The 19,102-nt window shown below is 30.9% G+C and overlaps 1 protein-coding gene across 2 annotated transcripts in view; it reads left to right on the forward strand.

Moving 5' to 3' along the window:
• The window catches only part of LOC145297600 (5'-3' exoribonuclease 1-like), a 194,008-nt gene that overhangs the window by 137,134 nt on the left and 37,772 nt on the right, over window positions 1-19,102 (forward strand). For both annotated transcript variants that reach the window (XM_080143661.1, XM_080143669.1), the window contains exons 31-33: window positions 639-843; window positions 2,575-2,715; window positions 8,619-9,125. In XM_080143661.1, the coding sequence (XP_079999787.1) occupies window positions 639-843; window positions 2,575-2,715; window positions 8,619-9,125 (853 nt within the window). The remainder of the gene's footprint in view (window positions 1-638; window positions 844-2,574; window positions 2,716-8,618; window positions 9,126-19,102) is intronic.

The raw sequence follows: 19,102 nt of genomic DNA on the forward strand, positions 1-19,102 counted from the left end.
TTGCTATCGGTTTAGCTGCCATCCATCCCCATCTTTCGTCGTCTCCATGAGAAGTGTTCCATTTTCTCAGAATCAGAGACAGACTGACTTCCGAAACAGACTGTTCCAAAATCTAAGTGAATCTCCTGTTCTGACAGACTGACTAACTGACTACTCTCACGTGTTTTTTCCTTATATATTGATGTGTGATGGGTGGCAAATCCTGTCAACACAACTTGCACTCAACATGCACTGACTTGTCTTGTGATCTCTTGTCAATCCCTCGGCGTAGTGCATTCGCCGGCCCAAATCAAGCAGTTTAATATGTCACCGGTAACCCTTTGACCTCTCTGCACTTAACTTGAACACAAGTTGGTTCAAGCTAGTACCGTGCTAACTACATTATTGACACACAACATGTGGCAGGGCGGAAACATTTCCCTGCAAAAAAAAAAGAACATGAAAAATCATCTCCCACTGACGTGATATGCATCCAAGTGGGGACTGCTTGTGAATTGAAAAGCATCCTTCTTGAAAGAGGAAGCTGGATCAACCCACCTAGAGTGAATGCTGCACTAGGACAGGAAAAACTTTAGGTTTTGATTGTCTTTTTTTTCTTTTTGTCTAATTTTTTTTTTTTGTTTTATTTTCCTGTATAGCTGTTCAGCGGGTCATGGTTATCGTCTACATGCCACAGCCATGATCAATTTGTCTTATGGTCACCGTAAATATGACACTGGTTCAATTACTCCCAGTCCTTTCCCTGCTCGTATGTCCTATCAGGCAGGACGATCATATGCAAAGACAAGCATGGCTGAACGTGTTCAACAGGCTCAACGTTACCAAGATCGACAAATGCAAGCAGTAAGTCAGTTTTCATTTTTCCTCTTTCTTTTGTTTTCCTTTTTATTTTTATTTTTTTTTATTTTTTCCTTTTGTTTTTTTTTTTAATTTTGTTCTTTCGTTTTTCTTTTTTTTTTCGTTATTTTTTTTTTTTCTTTCCTTTTATATTTTCATTCTTCACACTTTTTTTAAAATTTTTCTCTTTTACTTTTGTTTTTCCTTTTGCCTTCTTTCTGTCTCTTCTCTCTCTACCCCCTTTGTTTCTGCCCTCTCTCTCTCTCTCTCTCTCTTTTCTCCCACCCTCTCCTCTCTTCCCCTGATCCCTCTCTCTCTCACTTTCCTGCCTCCTCTTCTTCTCACTTTCTCGCACCCACACTCAGAGACAAGATGAGCATGGCTGTTAAGACTGATACTTAGAGACTCGATGATCCACGGACAGTTAAATAAGAAATAAATACACAAGCAACTAATTAAGCAAATGATTATTAAATAATATAACAAAGGAAGGCTAGTTTGGAAGCAATTAGAAATTTGAAAGAATACTTCCTCAAAAAAAAAAAAAAACCCTACAAATATGAAAACAAAGAATTCTGATAAACAATTTTTAAAAACAAATAAGTTTAAAAATGAAAGTTTTTGTCCTTAAACGACCCTTTTGTTGTTGATAATCATTAAACATAGCCAACCAACATCACTACTTGTCTGGATTATATTATTCTTTATCTTCTGTCTTTCTCACTTTTTCTTTCTCTTTTCCTGTTTTTTTTTTTTTTTTTTTTCCTCTCTGCCTCTTCCTGTCATTCTTGCCTTGATTTCTCCTCTCATAACAGTTCTGTCTAAAAACTGAAAATGTTAAGACTTAAACAATTCATGACTTTTGTATATTTTTGAGATGAGGATTAATAATATTTGTATCGTTTAGACTATTATTCTCATCTTGGTTGTTTTTTCCACGATGGTTCGGTCGATGTGACCTCCGACTGTCTTCAGGTGTATTCACACTGGATGTTATTGGTGAATAGTGTTAAATGTTTGGAGTTTTTTTTTTTTTTTTTGCTTTCCCAATGAACATAGTTGTTAGACATTGAAAATGCAAATAGCGCCAAGTCTATTTTTTAATACATCTGGGTTCATTTCGTTTTTTGAGATGAGGATTGATAATTATTTTTTTTATATTATTTGGATTGTTTGGACTATTATTCTAATTTTGGTTGTTTTTTCACCACGTTTCGGCTGATGTAACCTCCAACTGTCTTCACGTGCATCCAAAAAGAAATAAACTTGGCACTAGTTACATTTTGAATTTCTAACAGTTATATTCGTTGGGAAAGCAACAAACTAAATATTTTTCACCATTCACCAATAACATCTAGTTATATGGTAGGGTACAGAGGTTCAATCCTTGATCAAATTATTTAAAAGTTTAAAAAAAAATTGTACTTGATGAATTTTTGCTAAACACTTAGCATTATAAAGATGAGGTTCAAAGATAAATAGAATAATCCTGGGAATGGAGTGAGGCTCTCAATGTTGTAGCCTATGCAAAGGGAGCCTTTAGGTTTCCCTCGACTATGATCGATCCATTTATTTTTTTGTTTATATAATTATATATAATGAAATCAAAAGGAACCATAAGTGAGGCAGAGGTGGTTGAATACAGATTGGTATATAAAAAAGAGAAGGAGAAAATATCTCTTCTAATTAGATTAATGAATTTGACAATTGTCTTACCGTTTGTCATCTCTTTCATAGCAAAGACAAGGTTCCGCTGACCGGGATGACACGTTCCATTTGAATTCCTGTCATGACGCTGCTACTCCGCAATTTGTGACACCAAAGATGTTTAATCAGCAACAATCCAATCTGAAATTGGCCAGTGATAAAAGTTCAAAGGTCAGTCGGCACGGGAAGCATATGATTATAAATTATTTAATTTTGGTCATCATCATCATCATCATCATTTTTATCATCTTGATCGCCATCATCAATTTTTATCACTTTGTTTGCAAGAATGAATGTGTCGATATTAAGGGTTATTTAGTCAAGTGGCAGAGTTTTGGCTGAATTGGAGATTAAAGCAGACTTTTACCGTTTCTAATGCTAGCAGATTAAAATTAATACAACATGAACCAAATATAATTTGAAATCTAGCATTTTATTCCTCGTATCTGCATTGCTGAAGGAAACAATGAGACCTTTTTTGAATGATATTGTATGAGACGTATTGTGTTATGGATCTCCTTTAACAATTACATGACGCCTCGCCAACCACCTATATCCATGACAAATAGCACCCTACCTGAGAATTCTACCTTCAAACTCCTCAACTTAATATTTGCGGGCAATATGAACTGGAACAAATACATAGAGGACATTGCAAAGGCTGCTGCAAAGAAGATGGGTTCCCTCTATCGAGCTACAAGACTACTCACACCTGAGAGTTTCCTGTACCTTTACAAGGCCACCATTCACCCATGCATAGTGTACTGTTGCCACATCTGGGCTGGTGCATCTACCACTAGTCCCTCCCCCCCCCTTAGATAGGGTCCAAAAAAGAGTTGTCAATCTAATCAGCCCCACGCCAGCCCCTGACCCATCGCCTTAATGTTACATCACTGTGCCTGTTTTACAAATATTTTAATGGAATGTGTTCTGATGAACTCGTTTCACTTGTATCCCCTCAACGTACATATCCCCGACAAACCCGTTTAGCAATAAGATCTCACCCCTTCACTGTTGATGTCCCTAAATGCCAGAAAGCTTTCTATTCTAATAGTTTCTCCCCTCGAACAGCTAGACCTTGGAGTTTCCTTCCTGCTGCCTGCTTCCCTGGCTGTACTGATATGCAGAAGTTTAACTGTAACATAAACAAATATGTTGTTAATCTTTCCTAGACATGGCCCCAAATAGTAGCCTCTTCTGTTCAAGTAGTGATATGTTTTGTAAGGAGTGAACATAATTAAAAAAAAAAAAAATTTTTTTTTTTCAAATCATGGTGTAATACGCAATAAAAAGATATGAATGAAGATTTTTAATTTTAATAAGAACTAATTCTTTGAGTTTATTTTAAAGGAAATATAAAAATGTGATAAATAAGGAATTATTGAAAGTAAAATGCGAAGAGACAATATTTTGTATAACACGAAGGGCCACAAAAAAATAGTGTGTGTGAGATTAAGGGTTTACAAGAATAAAGCTTGTTCTCAAAAGTTCTTGAAAAATCTTTTATGCTGAATAACATTTAATTCCTTATTTGGGGATTCTACATTTAACAGTGAAGTAGAGCTGACATAATGAAAATGCACAAAATGCATAAAGTTCCGGAATTCTACATGTGTAAATCAATTAGAGAAGAGGAATCCTAGAATCAACAGATACCAAAAAGACGTGTTTTGAGTTGATACTTGTTTGATACGTTTTGCAGATTGTTATTTTTATTTATTTATTTTCATTAAAATGGAGTTTTATTGACAAAATGTTTTGTTCTATAGACTTTGGAGGAAATAAAATTTTAATTATAAAACAAGTTACAAACTTTTTAAACAAAAATCATTTAAAGTGGATGTTGTGCCAAGATGGTTTACAAAACTTTCTTTTGTTTTGTAGACTTTGGAGATTTGTCAAAGATGGTATAAAATAAAATTGAAAAAAAAAAAAATTTTATTTACAAAACTATAATTAATAAAAAACAAAATTTGTTTATACATTTTGTTTAATAAAATTTTTTTACTTATTTTGTTTTGATTTAAAAAATTATTTTTTTAATTATTTAGACTATTATCCTCATCTTCTAGTTGTTTTTCACAACGTTTCGGCCAATTATTCCTCTGGTCTTCATCAGGTGGTTAACCGTGACGGGATAGGAATGTTGACTCCCCAACTGCATCCACAGTAATTGCTGCTTTCAATAGCTGTTGTCATCTCACCACGGTTTGGTCAACTAATCCTTTGACCGGCTTTGGGTGGGATCGAAACCGCTACCTCTAGACAATGCTCACCTGGAATAGTAGATATTCCGCATCTCTATCTACTGCACCACAGGCCCCGAGGATAATAATCCAAATAATTAAATAAAAAATTATACAATTTACTCATCTTCAAAATAATTCCAAACAGATTCAATATTATTTTGTAAATGAAACTTTTCTTTAATGAAAAATGTGTCTATAACAAAATCTGCTGATCAGTATGTTTTATAAAAAAATATTTAAATATTTGCTTGTATGAAATATTTGAATATTTGCTTGTATGAAATATTTGAATATTTGCTTGTATGAAATATTTGAATATTTGCTCGTGTGAAATATTTGAATATTTGCTCGTGTGAAATATTTGAATATTTGCTCGTGTGAAATATTTGAATATTTGCTCGTGTGAAATATTTGAATATTTGCTCGTGTGAAATATTTGAATATTTGCTCGTGTGAAATATTTGAATATTTGCTCGTGTGAAATATTTGAATATTTGCTCGTGTGAAATATTTGAATATTTGCTCGTGTGAAATATTTGAATATTTGCTCGTGTGAAATATTTGAATATTTGCTCGTGTGAAATATTTGAATATTTGCTCGTGTGAAATATTTGAATATTTGCTCGTGTGAAATATTTGAATATTTGCTCGTGTGAAATATTTGAATATTTGCTCGTGTGAAATATTTGAATATTTGCTCGTGTGAAATATTTGAATATTTGCTCGTGTGAAATATTTGAATATTTGCTCGTGTGAAATATTTGAATATTTGCTCGTGTGAAATATTTGAATATTTGCTCGTGTGAAATATTTGAATATTTGCTCGTGTGAAATATTTGAATATTTGCTCGTGTGAAATATTTGAATATTTGCTCGTGTGAAATATTTGAATATTTGCTCGTGTGAAATATTTGAATATTTGCTTATATAAAAAAGGCAAATAACAAATACCTCTGTCAAAACGTTCCTTGATTTTTTAACTAGGAAGAAAATGTAATGCCTGTTCTTGTCTTCTATCAGTAATTGAGAAATCCTTCTAGATTGAGGTAATTACAAAACATTTTTTTTTTTTTCACCATTGGAGAGTACCGTCCGCACAAGGAAAGTTTTATTTTTTAAAGATGGGGCGGGTCATTTTTATTTCTCGCTTTGGTGGGATTTAAATCTTTTTTTGCTCATAATTTAATGGAGGGGGGTACCACTTCCCCTATGCTCCCCCACAAAATAAGAGCAAAATTAAATTATAAATGAATGTTATTATTATTATTATTATTTATTTTTGTTTTTATTTTTTTTTTAATAAAAATATCAATCCAAAGATTAATTAAGTTTGTTTAAATATATAGAAAACGCACTGTTGGTCGCAAAAATTCGCTTGAATGTGCCAAGGTGAAGATTAAACCATGGTCGGCCAAAATCTTTACCTTTTCTTACTGAAGTCGGCTGAGGTCCTTATTCTATACTTTGTCCAAAAATTTATAAATAAAAGTTGTATTTTTTAAAAGATTAGGTGCTTATTCAGATTAGCACTTGTAGCAATAAACAAAATTGAAGAAAAACTTTTATATTGTACCTACTTTGTCACGGAATGAGGATTGTATATTCCAAAAATCACAAAAATTGATCAAGCATTTTTTTTTTTTATTTTTTTTTTTTACGAAAAACAAATTTGCCATTTTTCTTTTCTTTTTTTGTCCCCCTCCCCACCCAATATGTGACAGACAAGGACATGTTGTTCTAGAAAACATAAGAGGAGGTAATCAATTATTTTGGCATTTTCCACATTAGGGTTGCCTGCCCTTGTCCACCAATTTCGTTGGATGACTTTTTCATCTTCCATCGAAACAATAAAATTTGATTTCCTTGACTAAAAAGAAACCTACTTTATCAGATTACATATTTTTTTGGAATTTCTCATCTTTGTCCCATAACTGGTATGTACATTATACAGACATTCCTGCATTTGCTTTAATTTTAAATGTCGCCATAAGTGTCAATCTGAATAAGCACCAAAATTTATTTCATTATATTTGTGAATAAATATTTATTACACTTATATATTTATAAATTTCCAGCATTTACAAAGCAAAACATTTTGTAAACCATTTCTTGCACATCAACAACTTATTTAAAATGTCTTTGTTTAAATTTATTTCAATTTGTTTATGCATTTGGTTTAATAAAATGTTTGTAATGTTCTCTTTTTATTTAAAAAAATTTTTTTTTTTTTTTTTTTAAAATCTCTATAGTTTAAAAAAATGTTTTGCAAATAACTTTTCAAATTATATCCGTGAAGGCAAGTAATTGTTTACTTATATTAATAACACAACCAAAAGTAAAAGAAGCTAGTATCAATCCAATATGTGTCCTTTTGGTATTTGCTAATTCTAGGGTGACTCAAATCTAATTGATCCAAATGTCTCCATAATGTCTGAAAAACAGTAGTCCAGAGATAGACGTTCATGTTTTCAAGCTGTTTCACACTGTATTTTAAGTCAGTTTTCTCTTACCGTGAGAGTAGATTGAGATTATCAAGGGTACTAAAATTAATACCAAAATACTTATCTATAGAGAGCAAAGGAAGATGTCGGAGAAAGAGTAAAAAAAAAAAAAAAATAAAAAAAATGGTGGTTGGATTCTGCTTAGTGTAACTTAACCTGATCAGCAACTCTGAGGTTTGCATGCAGAGGCTCTAGGTTAGTGCTTATAGAATTTTCCCAGATCAGTCCTTTCATTTTTGCAGACTTGATGGCGCAGAGCCTTGAGTCAGGTTTGGAAACAAGATGGTGGAAAAGGGGGTTCTTTACAATTGCTTCATCAACATTTTAAAGGATGTTAATATGAATTTTCAATAAGTAGCTTTAGTATAATATACTTAGTTGTGATTTTAAATTTATTGTAAAGTTTGTATTTCTTTTAGACCAGGGGTCGGCAACCTTTGGGAGCATGAGGGCCAAAAAGCTATTCTGATTATAGGAGGAGGGCCAAACAGCTTTGACGGCATTATCTTTGAGAAGGACAATGTTATTAAATATATAGATAAATTTGCTGTGCATTTGAAGAAAACAAGTATTAAGTATGATATGATTATATTTAAACAATATCACTAATTTTACTACAGGAATAGCAAAAAAAAAAAAAAAAATTACACATTTTGCAAAAATATATTTTAGCCTGAGTAAGGTGACATGCTAAACAAATTCTATTTGAGGAATGGATTTGGTCCATGGGTCAGAGGTTGTCAACCCTTGTTTTAAACTATCCATGCCATGTTGGGTTACAATCAGTATCTTTTCTGCTTTGATTTTATCCAACAATTCATGAACTTTGACATCTGCTATGACATTTTTTGGTTCTTGTCTAGAATTTCCCTTATATTAAAAAACAAAAAGAAATCATTATGATGTACATACCTGTAACAAAGCGAAAATATCACATTTCAAAAGTTACATAAATTCATGAAGTAGTTTTCTTTTTAAACTAGAAAATCAGATTTTATGAGTATCCAAGGAGCGACTATCTCACCCACTATTTTAAAACAAAACTAAAAAACCAGGGAGATAACTCAACAATATTTTATACTTGATAGATTTATTCTGTAATGACTACCAATCCCCATTAATCACTTAAAAATGATTTTCTTTATACAAATAAAATTACTTATGGTAGCACAACGCTTAATTTGACGTCTTATCAAAAAATGTTGTTAGTATTATGACCTTATGTACTCACATATATTGATGCTTATTAACTTGATTGAATAAAAAAAATAATAATAATCGCTTCCATTCTATCCTCTATAATTAATAATTGTTTATTTGGCAGATGGAGAAGCCAAATATCGGAAACAGCAATGAATTTGCCGATATGTGGAAACAGTTGCAGCAGCACAAGAACGATGCTGGTGAATTGAGCACCTCTCCTCATCCTGGAAACCAGAAAAGCACCGACTGGTCCCTCACCAAAGCAGCTCAGGCTCTGGAAAAGCTCCCCAACCCTTCCAGCATGTCAAATCTTAAAGAACTCTCTAAAAATAAAAATTTTAGCAATAGTAGAGACCACGTTGGTGGTGGTGGTGTTGGGAGGAACAATAGTCGTAGTGGTAATGTTGGTGGTGGTAGTTTCACCGGTGATGTGCCATCTGGTTCGCAGGCTGGTAACGTGTCTAATAGTGCTAATATGACTCGCTTAAATTTGGACAATTTGTTTGAACGTGCTGTGAAACAAGACATGAAAACATTAACAAACTCTTTGGAAGGCTTAAAGGTAGCAGATCCGATACCAGAGACCAAGTCTTCGCAAGCTGCACGGATAGCTTCTGGCTCGGCTGAGGTAAGTGCCGTCTATCCTAAACGAAAACATCGACGCAGAAAAAAACCAAAAGAATAACAAATTTTCTCACGTTCCTCCTCAATGTGTCTTATTTTATTTTTTTTCATTTTTTTTTTTTAGTTAAAACAAAATATAAATTTTTAAAAAAATTTTCCATAATGGGGCAATTCTGATTATTGATTATAAAAGATACCTTAGTGTTTTACTAGTAGGATTTGTTCATGGCCATTTCTAGGACAAACCGGGTGATTGTACAACTAGGGTCTTTTTCCCGAGGCAATGTGAATTTTCTAAGATAATTGGTTTAACAGTTAGAAATAGAAAAGAAAATTACTCTGTAAGATAAGTTTATGTATTTTTCGTAGGAACCACGATAAGCACATTGATAAATTTGAAAATTATTGACAAAAAATACATAAATGGAGAAATGGGTAACTTTTAATAAACAAATGTAAATGTGTATTTAAATGACGTATTTTTAAAAAAATTTCAATGAGTGTCTTTTTCCTTTTCTCTTTTTCCTTTTTTTCCTTTTCTCTTTTTCCCTTTTTTCTTTCTAATCTTATTTTTTCTTTCTAATCTTATTTTTTCTTTCTAATCTTATTTTTTCTTTCTAATCTTATTTTTTCTTTCTAATCTTATTTTTTCTTTCTAATCTTATTTTTTCTTTCTAATCTTATTTTTTCTTTCTAATCTTATTTTTTCTTTCTAATCTTATTTTTTCTTTCTAATCTTATTTTTTCTTTCTAATCTTATTTTTTCTTTCTAATCTTATTTTTTCTTTTTTATCCTATTTTTTCTTTCTAAACCTATTTTTCTTTTTTTATCCTATTTTTTCTTTTTATCCTTTTTTCCCTTTTTTTTCCTTTGTTTACTTTTTTCCTTTTATTCCTTTTTTTTCCCTTTTTGGTCTCCCTATTTATCAGAGAGGGATCTATGTTTTCAGTTGGGTCCGTGCATGCGTCCGATTGCCAGATAACTGTCCATTAGGTTTTTCTTTTTTATCCTATTTTTTCATTTTTATCCTATTTTTCCCTTTTCTTTTTTTTGCTATTTTTTTTTCTCTTCCTTTTTTTTTCTATTCCTATTTTTCCTTTTGTTTCCCCCTTTTTGGTCTCTCAATTTATCAGCGAGGGCTCTGTTTTCAGTTGCATCCGTGCGTGCGTCCGATTGCCAGATAACCGTCCATTAGTTTTTTCTTCTTTATTCCTTTTTTTACCCTTTTCTTTGTTTTTCTCGTTTTTTTTTTTTTAAGGTAATTTCTATTTAATCATGGCCATTGTTAGACTAACTAAAAAGATTTCTGCTGACTGACTGAAACTCCAAATGTTAAATTTGCTGGCCTGATATAGAGATGGCTATAAATTTGTAATAATCTAAGTTTTTCTTTTTATGGGAGGGAAGGGGAAAATTGTATTTTTGTCCTTTTAGAAAACGATATATTTTTAACTGAAAAATAAATTTTTACTCTTTCAAGATTTAAAAGAAAAAGAAATATTTTTGAGCATCAACTAAAACTGTGTACAATTTTTAAAGTGAGAAATCACCACTGATCCCAACATTACATTGGGTTTCATGTCGCTAAGAAACACTAATCAGATGTTGCTTCTGTTGTGATTTATTTCACATTCTTATTATATACTAGCTGTATCCACCTGGCGTTTCCCAAGTGGGAGTTTATTGCTGGTTTGAAATAATCTATATATATTTTGTGTACAGAAAGTTGTTAGTTGAGACAGGTCATTGGTACCGTCGGTTTCAAGCCCGATAATAAGGCCCGTTTAAGGTATCCTTATCAAGCTCTCTTCAGCCAAAAAAAAAAAAAAAAAAAAACTAATCATAATTATATATATATAAAAGACAAAATGTGTGCTAGTGTGTGCACATTTTTTATATGTCCAGCAAAGCCTTTGGGGGGATTTACTGTTTATTAGAACTTTTTATATCCTCCCTAGATTGCAATATCTCTGATTTATGAAAGGAAGTCGTGTGTATCTTTTATTTGGGTGACTTTTACACATCAATTTGTAAACATTGTCCAATGCAGACGTCAACCATAATATGATGATTACAGTAAACGGTGCAAGTTCAGTATTCAACCTAAAAAAAAAAAAAAAAAAAGAGAATACGGTAAAATCTTTGATGTATGTACTCATTACAGAACGAAAGTGTCATATTCCAAAAATCACAAATTGATCTAGTAGTTTTAATTAAGAAAATTAAATTTTATGATGAAGCAAGACATGTTTTGAAATATTTAATAAAAAGAAAAAAACTCAATTTAAACTAGAGATTTTAAAATCAGTCTTATAATGGCTACAGTATGCTATTAATGCTTAAAAATCGTTTTAAAAAAAATGATTTTCTAAATATATATAAATTATATATATAAAAATTATCAATTTATGATTGTTGGAATATGACATTTTCATTCTGTGATGTGGTATGTACATTATGAAGATTTTTCTGCCTTTTTGTTTTTTTTTTTATTTTTAATCGAGTTAAATTCTGAATAAGAACCCAGCAAACAAATGAAGTTATTTGACTACTTTAAAAAAAATTTTTTTTTTTTTATTTAAAAAGGTAAAGATTTTTTTATTCACATGATCTCGTATAATTTTCTATATCTTGTTTTTTTTTTCTTTTTCTAAGTCAGTTTTTCAGAATGTGATGTTGCTAGCCTCAGTCTTTTCTATAAATACAATACTATTATGGCAGTACTATAGGTGTTCTTCGAAGTTGTTTGACCTACTCCCTGCTTCCTTTGTTCTATCTTATTTGAATCGTTGATCTAATGGTCTCCATTAATTCGTTGATTTGATAGCTTATTGCAATGCAGCTTCTTTTCCAATAGCTTCTTTCCAGGAACTTTTTTTTTTTTTTTTTTTAATTTTTTTTTTTTACACAGGCATCACCACATTATCAAGGCCAAGAGGCCACTCGAGGATAAGGGTTAAACTGCAGCTTTGTGGAATTCTTTTCCTGCTCACTATTTTCCTACTATAGAGTTAGTCTTTTTAAGACTAATCGTCTGTCTTTGCAATAATCATCTTCATTCTTGTTAATTCCTTATATCAAGTGGCTTTATGCCTTGTCTGTGGTGATTTCTATAGAAAAATAAGATAAAAACCTTCATTTCAACATTGTTTGTTGAGACTCAAAATGGAATTAAGTTCTTAATCATAAACACTCTAACTTTAAAGAAGATGAAAAATTTTGTAACTAGAAAAGCTAAAATAAAACAAAACTTAATCTTGTGAGGAGAAAGATGGCTGTTTGTCTTAATGAATAAATATGGGCAGAGTATCCCCATGTCAGACTGTCCTGACAAATCCCTTGAGGCTGGTGTAGTCATTCAGATTCTTTCCAGGAGGCATTCGATGTATTTACACATAAATGTTAAAATCTTTTCAACATAAAAAAGAATCCTGTGTATAGAAAAGTTGTTCCTAGCTGTTTTTCAATAACAATTTCAAATTGGTGCACTTTATTATGTCTTTGGAAAAATGCATTTCAGAGAAAAAAAATTATCACATACTTCCATGTAATGTCAAAATTTCCAAAAATTACGGAAAATGGTCCAGTAGAAAAATAATCACAAGTAAAAACCGGATTTTTTGAAGTTGCAATTTTTCACTGTAAATTAATCTTTTAGAAAATCGAAAACAGGGGGAGATAACTGCATTTTACTGGTTAAGTTGCTTTGAACAGATTCCAATGACACTATCTTTCAGGTCGACCATTTTACCTTTTCTCGATCTACTGTACATTTTTTTTTTTTTTTTTTTCAGAAAATCAGCTCTAGCACGTCTTCTACTGGACCATTTTCTTTTTTTTGTAATTTTTGGTATTTATACTAATTTCGACATGACACTTAAGTATGTGATAATGTTTTTCCCTGAAATGCATTTTTATTTCAAAAATACACAATTTGGTCCGACAAGACACTATAGTAAAGTTGCACCTTCAATTTCACCATAGATTTTGTAACCATAATACGAAAACAAATCTATATCCTTAATCTGAAACAGAACTTGAACAAAAGAATGTTAAAATGTTATAAAGAAAATAAAGTAAACAAAAAAAAACTATCAGCTTTGAAAGACGGTTTTGTGTTTTAATGGACACGTGCAAGTAGTGAACTGCTGGACAGCTAGCATAGAGACTCATCTTTCCATTCTATTTTTAGTTTAGTAGAATAAATAGTGAGGAAGGGGAAATAATCCAGTTTTTTACTTTTATTTTAAACAATCTCTTTACCCATTTTTGGTTTTGACGTATACCTAGTCACTTTACCTTAATTAGAGGATTTTTGGTATTTGTCTAGAATTCTGCATATATTAAAAAACAAAAAGAAAGAAAAATCTGTATATCTACACGTGATCAAACGAAAATACTGTATTCCAAAAATCATGTCAGTTGATCAAGTAGTTTTATTTTTATAAAAAAAATCATTTTTAAGGGATTAATGGGAAATCTTAGACATTACAACCTAAATCTAATAAGTATGAATTATTGTTGAATTATCTCTCTTTGTTTCTTGAAATTTTTTCAGAATGGGAGGTGAGATGGTCACTTCTCCAATACTCATAAAATTTAATTTTTTTTTTCATTTAAAAATAAAACTTGATAAATTCATGTGATTTTTGGAATGTGATATTTTTGTTTTGTCATAGGTATGTACAGATTTTTTTTTTTTTTTTTTTTTTTTTTTTTTTTTTTTTTTTTTTTTTTCACATAGGGGGAATTGTGGAGAAAATAATGTCAGGATTCATTAATATGCATTTTTTCTTCTTTATAATCGTTTAAATTTAATCTTGAAATTCAAACAAAAGAACATCTAAGTATCTTTCTGACACTTTTAATACTCTGTATTTTGTAGGGACAACTAAAATAACAAAAAAAAAAAAAAATAATCATCTTTTCTAGTAAGTTTCTTCAGTTTAGAATTTATCTTTTAACTACCAAATTTTTTTTTTTCTCCTGCTCCATTTTATAAGCTTCTTTCTGCATTTAAATATGAAAAAAAAAAAAATGGAATCAGTTTTGATAGATTATTTTGATTACTGTATATACTTGTGTCTAAGTTGAATTTCTGGTAAACGATTTTAAGGTTATTTTTGGGGGGGTCGACTTATACATAGATAATTGGAATTGTTGATAATTGGAATTGTTGATAATTGGAAATGTTGTTAAAGAGTGACTCTGTGCTCGATCATAACATAGAAATCACCATTTTGTTTGTGCACTCGGTATATAATTCTAGTAATTAATCGCACTCCTTCTGAACCCCATTGCAGCGTGTTTTCCAGCATGTAAGCACATGCACGTTTTTTTCAGAGGGAGGCTTAATAATAATTGGAATAGCTCTCATAATGTTCACTCTCTAGACATGGCTATGGGCCTAAGTTCGATATGATGTATTCGGTGATATAAGTTTCTTTAGTAAGTTAGGAAATGTAACGTTTACATTCTTCCCTAAGTTCAACAAGTTTTAACAATTTAATGACAACTATTTAATGAAACCATTTAATGGCACTTAACGTATGTGTTCACAATATTACGATATGACTCCTGCAATGTATGCATTTACATTGTTAATTATTATGGTACATGATATAAGTTATGTCTAAAAACAGTTCCTTGTCCTTTTGACTAGAAACAAAATTTAGTATCTGTTCTGATACTACAGTTCATCTTCTTTTACCTTTGAGGAGTCGGATTACCCACCATTAAAAGCTGACCTTGTGGCTAACTTTCTCCTTGTGGGAAGATAAGCTAATGGAGAGGATTTTTATCTTTCAATAGAAAATGAACATTTCTCGAATTTATTTATAAAAAAATAAATGCAAACAATTTCAATAATGAATTACTTTCTTTGCGTTTATAATTTTTGTTTTAAGACATGTTTTTCTTTATACCTGAAATTGTTATAAAATTGTTTTCAAAAGATTTTGACAGTGTTAAGAATGGTTCTTATTCAGAATTCTCGCTATATTAAAAATGTAAATAAAAATCTGAATGATGTATGTATTAATGACGAAACAAAAATCATAAATTGATCAGTTTTATTCTTATAAAAAAAATCGTTTTTAGGAGATTAAAGAGAATTCATAGGCACTAAGTCTAGTAAGTTTGAATTATCTCCCCTTGTTTCAGATAGCTTTTAAAATGATGGTCAATCACTTCTCAGATACTAAAAAAAAATTTATTTTATTTAAAAATAAAACTACTTTATCGATTGATATGATTTTTGTTGTCATGCATATGTGCATCATGTAGATTTTTCTTTGTTTTTTTTTTTAATATATGGACAGGAATCTTAATAATTTATTTCCCATTGTCACACTAAGTCTGTTAATTTTGACCCCCCCCCCCCCTCCAACATTGTTCATGTCTTACACATGTATGCAATAAAATTTTTGATCAATGAAAACATTTTTTAGAAAGGGTCGTTTTATATAAGTTTAAAACAAAGTTTTAATAATATTAAAATGGCTTTGACCTTCACTTATCAATAAAAAAATCGGCAAATTTTTTTTTTTTTTGTAAATAAAAAAAAATACTTTATCAATTTTTTGTGATTTTTGGAATATATTATCTTCATTATGTGATAAGTAGGTACACGATAAGTTTTTTTTTTTTTTTTTTTCATTTTTATTTATCGCCATAAGTGCCAATCTGAATAAGCACTTTTTTTCAAAAGTGCTCAATATGTGAGTAGAGCTTTTCTTAAAACTTTTAGAATCCTGACAAGACATGTTAATGTCGAATGTTGCTCTGTCAGTCTAGGCCCTTCCCAATGTTTTATATATATATATATATATATACTTCTGTCCTCTTAAATAATCAAATTCTGACTAATTGCAACCATCATTATTAATTCTCACAATGTTGTTTTTGACCGTCCAAACTTATTAATCTTTAAGTGACCTTTGACTTACATACAATATTTGATGTTAAATCTTGATAAAGCGATGCTCAGTTTTATAACTAGAGCATTAATATTAAACAAAATAAAATGGTCTTCTTGTTCCATCTCTCTCTCTCTCTCTCTCTATATATATATATATATATATATATATATATATATATATATATATTTGTTTTTGTTTTGCGATAGTTTTTAAATGAATTCAATTATTTATACAAAAGTGTATTTTTACCGAAATGCGAGTTGGGAATAATTTTCCCTTTGACCAATTTGGTACAATTGGATAATTATATTTTAACTATATATAAATATATATTAGATGAAATAAAAATCCAACTACATTAGATAATTGTTTTTTCTCTTTTCTTATTAAGAGGTCAGGAGTGAAACCGGGTGTAATGTTGGGATGTGTGAGATGAATTATAACTAATAATTTTATCGGCTCTGTTATATATATATTTTTTTTAATCTATACTATTGAGCACTCCATGGAAGAGTGCTTGAATAAATACCATTTGATTTGGTTTTTAGAATGTAATTTGTTTATTTTAAATGTTTTAAAAATCCCATATATTAGCCAAAGTATTATTTACATATATTTTGTGGTAGTGTTTTAATTTTGTCTACTCTACTCTGACTTTCTTCAGGTGTCTCTTATTGTAGGGTTGTTAGCTTTGAAATCTGCATCTATTCCAAAAATGCACCTAAAGAAGGTTTGGATAGTAGAATAGACACAAAATGTTTTGTACATGACAACCAAAAAGATTAAAAATAAATATTTACAGTAATTTATCAAAAGTTCAAAAACAAGGAATATAATCTTCAGAAGAAATAACTAATAAAATAAAAGTAAAGGATTCCTGTAGAATTGCTAGTTAGCATAAAAATTGTTAACTTTTAAATTGGCAATTATCTATACATATAAAAGGCAAAACGGCCACTCGCATTTTTGTTTGTCCAATAAAGGCTTTTTTCACCGGTGTTCTCAGCAAGATTACTATTTTGGAGAACTTATACTTCTAGATTATAATATCTATGATTTGCAAACGGACGTCGTCTCTATCTTTATTTTGATTGGGTTTTAAAAAATTGCGAGCCTTTGTCTTTTTCATATAAAAGCGAGACTGATTGGAGCGAAAGAATGCCACCTGACCTTTCGTGCCGGGACGTCTTCAAGGCAATCAGCTTTGATCAATTTGGGGGAAACCCTTCATATCAGACAATTGCTATTCATTTCCCCTTTTTCGGGGGAGCTGGGTTTCCCCAACATTGTGGGGAAACAAATAAAATGGCAGAAAGTGGGAAGCTTAACTGGCCTGCAGCCAGACGTTCATTTCTGCACCGGCGTGAACTCATTCACTTAACAATCCATTTCTGCAAGTCAAATTTTTGATTGACATTGCTAAATTTGAACGCTTTTCACTTCCTATTGCGTCATAGCGTATCGGTAAGATGTCAGGTTTTATTTCATTTTCTTTTTCCTCTTTCGCTGTACGGGTTTGAGCCTGCTTGCCTACTACCACTTGTTTTTTTTTTTTGTGCTCAACACACACCTCCAAACACCCGAGCAATGCAGGGCACCTATGCTAGTCATATATATATATATATCTAAAGGCAAAATGTGTGTTTGTATGTCTCGCAAAATTTTTCGAGATATATGACAGATCCTGACCAGATCGGTATTGTTTTGAAGTTAAAGGTCTTGGATGACAAATATTGAAAAATTGGACAAAAACATTCATTCCTCAACTGGGCAGTTTTGTATAAGGAGGGGTCACTTTTTCGCTGACATTTTTGCAAAGTCATCATACGTGCTTGCAATGACTAGCCTTAATTTGAACGGCAGCAAAGTCGTATGTCATGGTGGCTGGGGGAGGGGGTTAAGCGGTTTGCTTTTTTTCACCTTTTCCTCCTTCACGTTACAGGTTCGAGCCTGCTTGCCTGCTCTTTTTTTTTTTTTTTTTTTTTTTTCCTTATTCCTAGGCTTACATAATGGGATTTTTTTTCTCTTTAAAACAAAAACTGAATTATTTTACCGTTTGCTGAAACTTTTTGTTTTGTTTTCACACCTCTCTCCACCCAGGCTGCGTCTATTTTTTTTTTTCTTGTCGTATTGACTCCTTACTACACCACCTCTCCACACCCAAGCAACGCCGGGTACCCCCACTAGTTATTTATATATATATATATATATATATATATATATATATATATATATATATATATATAATTTTTTTTTTCTGCTGCTATTTAGCATGAATATTTATGCATATTCTTGTTCGCCGGAAAGTTAAAGAAGCAATGGAAGGTATTTTTTAATTTTGAATTAAACACTTTCAAAATGAGCATCTTTATTAAAATTTAAAAAAAAAAAAAAAAATGCAGACCGTAAAAATATCGCTGAAAAAGGGATTTATTTTTCCTAAAAATTTAGATTTTGAAGTATAAAAAAAAAATAGCATTGTTAATAGTTTTCATTACTTATAAAATTTAAAATAAGACCAAAAAATAATGTTTCCTAAATAAAACTACTTTTTTTTTTATTGTCATCTATAAAAATGGTCTGAAACATCTGAGGCTTGTTCCAAAAGTAAAGCTTTTTTTTTTTAAACTCCAAAAGTTGAAGAGCTATGAAGACGGGAGTGATACTATTAACATGAGCAACATTTTGTGCTCCAAAAATTTATTTTTCAAAATCGTCAGCACCATTCTCAATGCACGTCTGCCAGGAATCCAATGATGCATCTTTGCTTCTGATGCATGTCCATGATGGGTTGTTATCTTAGTCTTGTACCATCAATATCTGCAACAGAGAGATAAATCTTTCGGGTCATAAATGCAGAAGTTCAATCATTATAATAATGCAATTTGTAATCCCTTCTGATTTATTTGGGTGAAATACTAAAAAAATAGGAGGCATTACTTTTGGAATGTCTCGTAAATAGGAAAATAAAAACTAAACCAAGTTTAGATTTCTTTATTGGCTGTTTTGCTCAATGAAACCTTTGTCAGGATATAGTCTGGTGTAATAAGATTTTTTATC

This window comes from Euprymna scolopes, chromosome 2 (genome assembly GCF_053919585.1).
Source record: "Euprymna scolopes isolate OS-2025 chromosome 2, ASM5391958v1, whole genome shotgun sequence".
NCBI classification, from domain to species: domain Eukaryota; kingdom Metazoa; phylum Mollusca; class Cephalopoda; order Sepiida; family Sepiolidae; genus Euprymna; species Euprymna scolopes.